This window comes from Nelumbo nucifera, chromosome 1 (genome assembly GCF_055504915.1).
Source record: "Nelumbo nucifera cultivar China Antique chromosome 1, China Antique-T2T, whole genome shotgun sequence".
Taxonomy (NCBI): domain Eukaryota; kingdom Viridiplantae; phylum Streptophyta; class Magnoliopsida; order Proteales; family Nelumbonaceae; genus Nelumbo; species Nelumbo nucifera.
In genome coordinates this window covers 16299546-16312025 of record NC_142649.1, presented here as the reverse complement: position 1 = coordinate 16312025, position 12480 = coordinate 16299546, and the positions used below count along the sequence as shown (strand labels likewise).

Here is a 12480-nt window from a genome sequence, read left to right as displayed (position 1 = left end):
ATTCAGGTGAACATATTCAGACTCCACACTAGCGACTAGTTGACATGATGAAGATGTCACCAAAACCTCGGGAATTTATGGCAACACAACACTTTTATTACAGTCGGCTAGTATTGAGGAGGTGGCTTCGTGAATCCAGGAGTGAGGAAAAAGACTAGTAATCTCCTTGGTTGCTTGGTCAAGGGAATTTGGGATCTAGGCTTCGCATCCCAGTTTCCTTCAGTTTTATTAATGCATCCACAGTTGGAACAAATTAGATCATCAGATGCATCAAGGATGTGAACAAGATAGTCCCCAAATTTGGAAAGCTAGTACATCATCTATTTCATTTTACTCAGAAATAGAAAACACATTAAGAGGGCTGCAAGTATTCGGAAAGGTTTCTTTTTTTTTTTTCTTTTTTCTTTTCTTTGGATGAATTAGTGAGACACCAATATTTCCTTCTGCGGACTGCGGGATGACAGCTGATCGATCACCAGAGGAAAAGAGATGAAGACAAGCAAATAGGTAGAGTACATTGGAGCAGGTACAATTTTAAGTTCTAAACAAACTAAATTACCAAGAAAGAAAAGCAGATAGAACTGCCCAGTGTTGGCTGAACAACGAAGGAGAAGGGAGGACAAAGGAATATATATATATAATAAAAATTGTTAAAACCTATCTGCCCATAATCTTCTGAAGCGTCCCAAACTAAAATAAGCAGAATTCACAAGAAAGCAGGTTCTACTGGCACTATACAACATCACCAAAGCTTCAGTGCCAGGCTTCCACTCTCCACCAGGACATTCTTTTAATCCCAAGTCCCAAATATAGGTGGAGTAATATGTTCTCCAGGGGCAAATCTCATCTCCAGATTCTGTAAACCAAACAGCGCATCTCCCAAGAATGGCCTCCTCTTGCCAAGCTTTCTCTCCCACACGGCTAGCTATAAATTACCGTCTGAAATACATAGACAATAATATGAACAAATTAGCACTAATGAAAGATTTCATTTCATGTAATTAAATAAAAAATACAGATAATTACTTCTCAGACATGGTTATACATGGTTAAATCATTTGAGGACTTGGTCAAACATAAGACAGACAGAACATCATCGTAATCCCCAACCACGAAACAGACACCCATAAGATTTCATGTCATTTACCAGATCCAATATCTAAACATTTTGTTATCTATCAGCTTTCTCAGTGATAATTTGAGTAAGCAGGTCTTAATGTAAACAACACAAAACATTTTGTCATCTATCAGCTTTCTCAGTGACAATTTGAGTAAGCAGTCATCTATCAGCTTTATCTATGATGAGAAGCACGAAACGGCTAAATTCCGTAATTTGCCTGTTAATTAGAACTAAAATCAATACATAAGCAAAAATAATCTCTAGTCCATTGCTCTACTAGTAAGTAGTAACCCAAGTTTTGCAATGCAACAAAACAGCTGTGAACACTTTAATACTTGACCCCCATGCCAAGGTGACAACTGCAGGTAGCACCAATCGGTCAAACAAATCATAAGACTACAAAACAGCCTAATTCAGTCATTTGCCTGTTAATTAGAACTAGAATCAATACAAAACAGCTACCACCAGCTTTTGTATGGAAAAACCTACTACAAAATGCACGTATTTGTTTCCGACAACAAAATAATACCTAGGTCTATTGGCATCTTGCTATAAGGCATCATATAAACAATTAGCAAGTATACTTTGTAGGTAAAGTAAATGTGGTGAATTAGGAATATGTTGTTATATATCATCATAACCACCTTTATTTGAGCTATTTCATCTAAGTAGGGCAAACAGAACGAGTCCTCTTATTCCATTTCACTCCAAGGCCATAATTTCCATTGCAAATTGAATTTACAAAGCTAGTCAACTAATATATACTAAACATAAAATTAAGACAAGACAAGAATGTATACCCAAAAAGAAGTAATAAGACTGAAACTACAGAAATAGAGACAGTCAGAGACCAAAAAAAAAGTGCATAACATGAAAGAAAGAAAGGATAACAGTGATCAAATGGTCAGGCATCTTTCAACCATCCTTTGGGCCAAATAAAGACAAAGGAGGGTCAAGCATCTTTCAACCATCTTATTAAATGGAACAAAAAGAAACTTTCAAACACACAATAACAAATAACAATAATGTAAATTTCAACTACATAAACGTACTAACTAGTAAACGCAGTACTGTTAGATAGGTGTCCACCGCTTGTCAAAATTCACAAGGTCAACTTCCAATTCTAGGTTCTAGTAATTCATGATCACTCTCACATGCCTGGCATTTAAGAAATGTGATCATTGACAAATCAAACACAGAGACTAGGCAACTAAGTGTTTTGCACCACAAAGGAAATGGAATTGAACTTCTTGATATACATACTAGTGGACAACTAAGTTTTGAACTTCTGATATACATACTATTGATATTATGATACTCACAATGGATGCAGCTTTTAGAATAGACTGCAAACCCTATATGGTCCATTTCGTCAAAATGACAGTACTGGGCCAATCAGTACTCAGTGCTCACAAGGAACTCCATCTCCTCTGATTTTCTTTTTTTTTTTTTGTTTTTTTTTTTTTTTTTGTAGTAGTAGTAGTAGTAGAAAATGTGTTGATTAGACAAAACTTTAAGTTCTTCCTTACTTATTGGTTCAGGTTTTAAAGTTTTTGGGGGTTCAATACAGCATTTAGCGATGTTTATATTGATTAAACCCTAACAAATAAGAAAATAATAAAAAGAAATTAGTATATAAACACAGAAAATGAATATTTTAGTTTAATAGTGCCTATTTTATAATTATGATGTCAAAAAATAAAGAATAAAAAAGTATTTTATAATACATAGTACAAAACTGTTTGGCGATTAGGTGAGGCGAGCCTCAAAGGGCACCTTGTTGCCTAGGCATCACCTTGACAACTATGGCATAGGTACAAGCCCCATTTGGAATTCTTAGTATATGGAAGGATTGGAAACAAGGCTCTTGCTTTCTGGTATTAAATTAGAATGTTAATGCATTCTGGGCTCCAAAAAGCTTTTCAACAGGGGCCAGGGCCTTGAATTCTTGGAATTCTTTTCACCCATCAGGTAAGAAATGATATTTCAATACACTTTTATAACCTGTATAAACTCTCAAAAATTTATTGAATATTGATCAGAAGTTTTCTTTTTTGAAAGGTAAGTACGAATTTGCTTTACTTAAAGGGTGGAAAACCCGCAAAATTATTAAAAAAGGCCCCCATGAGATAAGGGGGCTCCAGTGTATGATATACACAGCATTTACCAAAAAAAAAAAAAAAAGAGAGAGATTCAGCCTAGATCATGAGTAATATTTGATCCCAGTGGTTACATAATTGCTGGAATGAGGTACCCCTGAACTCCTTTTCAGAGCACTCCACTTAGCTAAAAACCTCTATGCTTTGCTTATCACATTCACAGCCACCACCTGCAAGCCTTTGCCTGTAAAAATGCAATTGTTCCTCTCCCCCCACAGCAACCAGCAAACTATAAGGGGAGAGGCCAGCCAAAGCATCCTACCCCTCATACTCAGACTACACCGCCAAGCAGAGAACAGAGAGCAGATGCTACTCAGTAGAACCCAACTCTTCCCAAAAGACTTTACAAAATGAGTCCATATTCAGTATGAGAAGGGGCAATGGAGCGGCAAGTGGTTGACTGGTTCCCAGCCATTCTCACATAGGCAGCATCTATTCACCAACACGGAAACACCATTGCCCTTGCCATTAAATTGTCAACAGTTTTGTAAGTTGACCAGAAGTTACAACTTACAGTAAGAACAGCTGTTTAAGATTCAATTTAACTCCACCAGCTTCCAATGCAATCCAAACAATCCTTGATTCAGAACTTCATCACAGGTTCTCAGGTAACAAATGCACCACAACCACAGAGTTGTTGAAACAAAAACTGCTAAGCACTTTCAGAAACAAAATAAGAACTTGAGCATTGTACACCTAGCAATATGAGACACAATCTTCAGATTATATTGGAATTTTATAACACTATTCTTAAGCCACATACACCAGCAAGAAACCAGTGTTATCAAAATGTAGACTAGTCATCAACTAGTTGACTGATTAGTCAGTTCAGGGCCAGCCAGACTGACTGCATCACTAATTAGTTGACCAATACTCATGATGCAATCGACTAGGACAACTAAGCATCGACTAGGTCGACTAGTCAAATAACAACTAGTTGACCTAGTCAACCAATCACCACAAGTCATTTTAAAACTTTATTTGTTTGTTTGTATCTCTAGTTTTTTGAAATAAAATAGAATATATCTGCACTCGGTTATATTCATGTTGTTACTTTAAATATTTGTCAAGGAACATGATTGGATAATTGTATATAAGATAGAAAAAAGGCATATAATAAAGAAGGCAGTGGAGGAGTCCTTTCAAGTTTTCTTCCAATCAGTGTTGTGAAGGTACAGAGTTGCCACAAACAAAGGGCACATCAAATAATCAAAGCTGCTCACTTTCTTTGGAAACTTTTTCATTGTTTGGAAAACAAAGACCAAACTAAATGTTTGATACCATTCATTTCTTGCACAATTGTATATCAAATCATTTATGTGATTGCATCAATATCTTAAATTTAGAAGACATCTGTTTTTTATTGACCAGTCATCACATCAAGTAGAGAGGATTGATAAATGATTAAACCCTACCACTTCGCAACAGAAAAAAAAAAAAAAATCTCCTCCACCTATGGTACATGAAACACGTGCTGATTTCTTCCTTTTCACCAAGATATGGTCATTTAGACAATGCATTAAAGTACTGGAGAGTGGCAACACAAGAATGAGTGAATTTAATGGGGGCATTCCTACCAAAAGCCCCAAATATTGAGAAAAAATAATGTGGAAGATTGGAGAAAGTGAATTTAATGAGGGTATTCCTACCTCGCAAAGAGATATGTAGTATTTTCCAAACCGATAGTTTTTTGGAGAGTATCCATTATTGAGCTCTAAAAGGCCACAAACATGGATTTCCTCCATGAAGAAGTACCTACTTGACAAGCCAATTGGCAGCAAAGCAACCTAGGATCCTAGAATACATCACTATTCTAGACTTCTCTAAGTAAACCCCTGAAATGCACTCTCTCTCTAGGTTGATTTTGAGATTGGGCAATGTTCAAACCATTTAACATGTGCAAATTTCTCAAAGCTTCACAACTTTGGTCTTCACAGAATAGTAGGAGATTATCTAAAGTGCAAACTAGAGGTGGGAAACCACCATACCCTCTCTACCCACCCCAGCCCAAAACCCCTAACGAAACCTACATTATCTGCTCTCACAATTAATCTACTAAGAACTATGCTACCAAGGTAAAGAGGAGTGAAGGACCACCCTGTTGAACTCCTAGACAGCCAGGGAAGTAATCCTTGGAGGAACCACTCAAAATAGGCCCTGATTTTCCCTATAATATATAGATGAGAAGTTAAATACCAGACCTAGACCATTAAAATTCTAATGCCCCCTCCTCCCAATTTCCATACAAGGGTACCAAGAACAGACCATCATGGCTCCATCTTCAGACTCTTTCATCTAATCAATTATCTCAATTTTAAATACTACTAAATCTTTGACACAAGGCCAATAGAACCTAGATTCATTAACATATATAAAATTCCTTTTACCATAATAGGCCTGGAAGTGGTAGTAATAAGGTGAAGACTCAGAATTTTATGTGACACGTGCAACTGCATCATTCAAATCTCTACTATCAACAAACTCTAACTTATCTACCTGACAGTAAATCTACACATTTTTTCCTTCTTTTTTATTACCAAAGAGTACCGTGAAAAAGTGTAGAAGTGTGAACCTTATTCAAGAGGAGTTATACACCTGGCCCCAAGGTGCCAAAAAAGCCAAACAAGAAACTGTATTTTTTTATCAATAACAAAAAAGTAACTGTCTATTTGTCATATATAACGAGTCATATGAAAAAAAATAAAAAAAAAACCCTTGAATTCCTTGCTTACTGATGGGTATAAGTTGTTCCAATCACTGTCTCTTGTTGTATGTTTAGATACTCAAAAATATAAACATTCCTTTCCTTCCATATAGTCCAAAATATCACAGAAAAGTAAACTCCCAAATCCCAAAGAGTCTTGCCCCTCTAATTCAATCCTATAATTGATGCAAAGGAAAGCAAAGAAGACTCCAAAAACATTTAGGAAATTGGTCCATGACACCTGGATGAACTCACGGTGAATAAAGAGGCAGTTGGTTGTGTCCACAGGCTACAAGAAACATCAGATAGTAGCATTCTTCTTCTAGTTAGTTGGTCTTGGTCCTTTGTGAGACATTTCCAAATGAGAGTAACCGAATCATACATGCTACCCTTGACAGAACATGGGAACCCCAAATTTGATCTACTGGTTAATTAACTCTCATAAGAACATGCAATTTCTTGTTAAGTGATATAATTCTAAAGACCCCCATTTGCATCACCCATAACCCTAGACAGAACCAGCCTCTGAAGAGTTTGGTGAGTTTTCTGAATATTTTCATCCAAGACACATTTAGTAACTCTAATTCCAATTGATGAATGTTGCACCTGAAACTTGGAAACCAGAACACCCCATGGGAACGCACATCATGGCACCAATGCATCCTTATTTGTGGTGGCCATGAATAACAACTGAAACAGCTCAAGTGGAGACTGGAAGTGGTTGGTAAACACACCAAGTATCTAACCAAAATTTGCCCTTCAGCCACTACCAAAATTTTATCCATGAGACATCATCACCACAAATCTACTCATTCGTTGAAGAGAAAACCTAATATGAATTTCTTTTATAATTTATAGTAAATATCAAATTTTATAAAAAAGGAAATTATTGAAAATTGTTTAAGCGGTATCAAAACCTCTTCTACAGATCAATTCATGTGTTAGCAATGAATTATCAACTGTGATTAATGTCAAATCCCTTGTCAATTATTTCAAATCATTTATAAATAAATTTTTTTATTAATCAGAAATTAGAAAGAAAAAAACTACATAAAAATTATACAGGAGGGCACACACATATGTTGGGGAAAAGACAAAAAAATGTAAAAACACCTTCCCCCAAAAAAGTTACCAAAACCTTCAAGAGAAAATCTCTCTACAGAAAAGGCCCCCAATTCAGCAACCACACCCAGCAGCAAACAACCAACACAATGATCTCAAACCCAAGGTGACACAACAGAGCAGTATCTTGGAGGGCACCATTCACACAACCTGACAATCAGTGATACCTTAGTATTTAGCACAGGTACCAAGTATTCAGGTGTTCAGCAGGTCAACCTTCAAAAGACATGGAACAAAGGCACAATGATAAATACTATTAGCTACATAAATAATCTAAGAACAGAATATAAGTAAGAAAATTAAAATATGGTCCACGAATTGGATCTTTACTTTCTTGTGATAGGTGGTTCATTGGTACTAAGTAGCATGGTGCTTTTCTGATTTCATCTGGGAAGTAGAAAATTAGGAATCTATATCTATATTATATAGACAAAAGAGGGAGGCTAAGAGTCTCACCTCAATTTCACAAAGGCATCCTTCTCCTCTCGTTTGTCACACATGTGGTTATTTATTTACAAATTAAACTATTAAAAATATGTCAAATAAAAACCCTCTTAGGTCTTAACTGTTTCTAATAAAATCTATCATTACTCTCTCTCATTTTTAAAACTCCCTCACTCTCTCACTTTCCCTCCCCCTCCACCTCCACCTCCACCTCCCTCCCACCCAATAGTCAACGTTTGTAACATCTCCCCTCCCCCATTAAATCCCTCCTTTCCTATTAAATTTCGGTCAACTCATTTTGACTCTCTCTAATAAAGTAGGATGTATAACCTTAGATGCATTGTGTCAAGGGCCAACCCAATACCAACCCTAAATATGGACCCTAGCCTGGACCCAAACTGACGTCAAAACCCAACTTTGCTAACCTAAACCTAACCAAATTTCTATTTAAACCTATGCACTTGCTAGTATCATCAAGATGCTACAAGAAGTGTCATGCCAAATGCCAAATGCCAAATATCAGCACAGATAGACATTCTAGTTTACCTGGTAACACACCAACACTGCACAGAACTACCAGAGCATAGATAGACACTTGCATGATCACCCTTAACTACAACACAACAAAGGCTTGAAGTTCATATTAACGATAAATAAGACCCTTTTATCATCAATTCTTACCTCTCCTTGCAAACCTAGAATATTTCTCCCCCACATTCAGCTCTTATCTCCATTTAGCAATTTCTGGACCACTTTAAAGTATATCATATTAAAATCGTATAATTTCATTCTTTCCACTTTCAGTGAATAAAAATGAGACTAAACTTCATTCACAAGACACTAGCAACAATCCATCAAAGCTACCCTCCAAGAACCAGATCCATGCTTGCATCAACCAAGGATATCAGACAAACATGTCAGAAAAACAACCATAAAAGGGGCAATGGAAAATGGTAGTAGACAAATCTCTCTTCTCTGATCAAAGTAAAGAAGACATGGTGGTTAACCATTTATGTGACTGTATGTGGTGTATGCCACAAAGTGTGCCTACCCAGAAGGACAAAGCACCATCAGGAACAGAAAGATAAGTAAAAGTTACGTCTTTTCTAAAAACTGCACTACCATTCCTCCACATAATATAGACTATTTGCTACTATTACTCACTCCAATCAAATTTACAAGACAACTAAAGAATTTTACTGACCTCTCGAGTCTGTCAATTAACTCCAAAGATGGGTCCATTTGAAATGCCAATAAATCCACGAATGAGGGGAAAAAGAAGGAAAGCCCTGGTAGGTAGTGAACAGTCTTAGGACTTGTCAAAGGATCAGGCCTTTCTAGGAAACATGACCAATTTAACATGCACCACCTCCCACCTCCCCTTGCTCCAGCATACACCAGTGGAGTTTATCATATACTGCCTTCACAAGAATATGATCATTCATAGGGAAGTTTCTCTATAGAAGTAGGTGATGCTTCAATTGTTGCCATATAGGTTGAGATACAAATTGAAACACTTGGTAAGTGATCCAACGGTAAAACTCTTTAGCCTAACCGCAATCCTATCATTGCAATCCCACCATGACCAAAATGCAAACAAAATGAGATACAGAACTGAGTTCAGTCCACTTCATGATACAACAATATGATCAATGAAATGAAATGTTTCAAGAAATCGGGAAGAGACAAATAACTCAATGTCCAACATCAAGAACTTGCTGGAAAATATAGAACCTCAAGCCCTTAATATTCACTCTCTGTCTTTCACAACACTAGATCATATATGTGTTACAGTTGAAGGTAGAATTAAGAAAGTCATTTTACAACTGAAGATAATTTATAGGATCACTTTATCACAAATCCAAGCACAAAAAAAAGCAACCAAGTAAAACAAATAATAATACCATCACTCATCCCATGGTTAAGACACAAAACCACCCAAAAAATGTTTCCACAATCAACTAGCATATTTTCAGTCATTTTACAACTGAAAATATGGTACACTCACAACCAATATCCCCCCCCCCCCTCCCCGCCCCCTCAAAAGCAATCCTAAGGCCTCAAGGTTGCACAAATTATCGCTAGCATACTAGCAATATATTGAAGGAAAATATATTTTTGTCAGAGTTTTAAATAAAAAGCCACAAATATAAATAAAAATGAATCAAGTGGATAACTCATCACCGCTTCTGTTCAATAGATATTTGCACACTATCCATCTAAAGTTAGTTACATTTAAAATTGAACCTTAAAGCCAAAGATACAACGAAAGAGAGAACAAATCAAAAGATCAGAGAATGCACTCACCAGCAGCAGCCGCTCTTTTTGCACGCTTGATCTTCTCAAGCTGAACCTGTGTATCCATAAACAACTGCATCCTCTGGAACTCCAAATCCTTGGCAAACTGCATCCTCTGCTTCTCCAATTCAATCATCTGCCTCTGTTTCGCGCCCTCCACTCTCTCATAAATCTCCCCAAATCTCGTTATAGCCTGAGCCAGCTGTCGAAACCCATCCGCCTCCCCATCTCGACGTCGACTCTCCGTGCTCGACCTCGACGACTCCGAATCCGCGTCGTTCTCTGCAGCCGCAGCTGCAGCAGCAACCGCCGAATAGTTCCGCCGGAAGAAGGAATCGTCGACCGCAGGAGACGGCCGCTTCTCCTTCGCCGACCGGACGGCGACCGGTACCGGAGAAGCGTGCGGCAGCGAAGGAGGTGTCTTCCGGTAGGGCAAAGGAAGGGCAAGTGGAGGCGATGGCTTCTTCGCCGGCACGGTCGACCCAATCAGGGCATCGAGACGATAATAGAAAGGCCAGCTACTAGTTAGGGTCCCGTCCGAAGCCAAAATCCTAGCTTTCTCAATCTTGTACTTCTTCTTCAAGGTATCGATCCGGTTCTTGCACTGAACATCGGTGCGACGATTCTTCTTAATGGCGCCATGTCGGGCGTTAACGGCGTCAGCGACCTCCTGCCAATGCTTCTGACGGAGGTTCCCGCGGTTGAGCTCGATATACCGATCGCCCCAGGCTTCGATCAGCGTGTAGGTGGCTTCCTCACTCCAGCAATCCTCACGGAAGGGCAACGGATTGTGCGACGGGCGTGCTTGAGCCGTCGTCGTTGGGGCCTCCGATCCGTCCATCGCCGTCTCTGCTTTGAAGTTGAATCTTCCGAAGAGGTGGTGTTTGTTTTGTTGTTGTTGTTAAAGGGGAGGGATGGAGACGAGATGCGTCGGTGGGATGTAACGTAGTCGTAGCGGCAATGCGCCGGCTGTCGACAGGCGCGTGAGCCGCATGTGTGGGGTTACGGTCAGGTCGCCGGTAAAGCGCGCGTGCGGCGACGTTCGCGCGGATGCTTGCGTCATTGCTCGGCTCCGATCGAATCGGCTCGGCTCGGTTACACGCACTTACGTCGTTGTTGTTCTCTCTCTCTCTCTCTCTCTGACCCCTTATTATTTTGGGATTTGTTTTTTCCGTGGTTTAGGCAGACGGAAAGGAGAGACGATTCATACAACTACAACTACAAGGAAAGAGAGAAGAAAATTCCGGTTGGTCTCTGTCTACGATGGGACTTACCGATATGGCAAATGACCATCTTGCCCTTGGAATGTTGGGCTTATTTTCGTCACCTTGGAGTTTCAATGGTTGGTCCGGGAGGGTAGTTTGGGGAAGGAGAGGTTGGAGTGGGAGGGGGTGGAATCTGTGAGCTGCCTCGTTTGTCTCGCTGTCGGCTAATTAATGTGGACCGTGCTTTTGGTGAGGTGGGTTGGTCGTCGTGAGCCGGTGGACGACTCTAGAGACAGCACAGCAGAAATCTGGAAAACGTTGGGAAGGCTTCTTGCTCTACTATTGGGTGTGTCATGGACCACAATAAGATGATGGGCTTGGGTTCACCGTGATTGTACACGTCCTTTGCTGGTGAATGGTGATGGATGGTTACCCACCCACCACTCCATGGGTCCCACAGCCCTACTCCATAAGTTTGCGTATATCGTATAGCGTGTACTTGACTTCACCGGTGTAGTGCACCCTGGTCAACCGATTTTGATTTATGAATTGAATCAATATCAAGTGAGAACTGATAACTGGAGAAGCTCCCTCCAATTTTTCATATACAATTGCCACGTGGCAAATAATAAGTCCCACGTAAACGTTGAGGGCACCGGGCTCCCTTGTCACTCGTCACTGGTTTTCATGGGCCACCATCAGATCGGTTACCAGTCACCAACTCACCATAGAGGCTCATGTAGAGAGAGAGAGAGAGAAAGAGAGAAACAGGTCTGAAGCTCTGAGGCTCTGGAGATACAATTTTCAATGGGCTTACTTAGCAGTTAGCATCTTCAACCGACTGAATATATGCTAAACTGCTGTCAAATAAGTGGTCCATTTGATGTTGACAAAGATTCCTTGTTTTATAGATTTTGCAGCCCAATAAACCGTAAGCACCCATACCCACACCATTTTTGAATTGGTATTTCGGCCCACCAAATACCAAATTCTGAGATCAGCACAATTACGCAGTTCATTTGTCTTCTGCAAAAATCAAAATGCAATTGACTTGAGGGCTGTTTTGGCAAGTCCTTTTTTAACTGGATCTTTCCACAGCTAAGAAAGACCAAAAGACGGACCAAGCTTTTTGGAACTCGTCTTTAAAAATCAAAGATCATTTGTTTAGTATACTGGTCAATCAGGCTATTCAAAATCGAGTATAAGGATGTTTTAAAATGCAGAATTATCAAATCTTCATTTGAAATTTCTTGATTTTTGGTCGTTTTTGGCATTTCACGAGTTTCTGGAAATAGGTTTTTCTGGTTTTCCATCTTTTATTGCCAAACCAAAAACAAAATCAAATTTTGGTCTTTTCTGATCTTTGAAAAGCACAAAAGACACATGGAAAATTTTGTCAAATGCCTCACTGGTAAATAAAGCTGTAAA

General features: G+C 39.1%; 1 protein-coding gene across 2 annotated transcripts; it reads right to left on the bottom strand.

The window, feature by feature from the left end:
• Positions 1 to 470: 470 nt before the first annotated feature.
• On the bottom strand, positions 471 to 12117 carry LOC104611587 (trihelix transcription factor ENAP2). 2 transcript variants are annotated; one of them, XM_010278720.3, is made up of 2 exons: positions 9857 to 12117; positions 471 to 939 (listed from the first exon to the last, which is right to left on the bottom strand). In XM_010278720.3, the coding sequence occupies exons 1-2, from the start codon at positions 10686 to 10688 to the stop codon at positions 926 to 928; spliced, it is 846 nt and encodes a 281-aa protein (XP_010277022.1). In that variant the 5' UTR covers positions 10689 to 12117; the 3' UTR covers positions 471 to 925. The 2 variants fall into 2 exon arrangements, with proteins under 2 accessions (XP_010277022.1, XP_088752444.1); XM_088896318.1 differs by lacking the exon at positions 471 to 939 and adding an exon at positions 2567 to 3975.
• Between the last annotated feature and the right edge of the window lie 363 nt (positions 12118 to 12480).

What these genes read in the sequence shown, in the direction of transcription:
- LOC104611587 (XM_088896318.1), bottom strand. Translation starts at nt 10,688, where the DNA reads ATGGACGGATCGGAGGCCCCAACGACGACGGCTCAAGCACGCCCGTCG. An exon ending in AAAAAGAGCGGCTGCTGCTG is followed by an intron (nt 3,976 to 9,856) that starts GTGAGTGCATTC and finishes TCATATTGCTAG; the next exon opens with GTGTACAATGCTCAAGTTCT.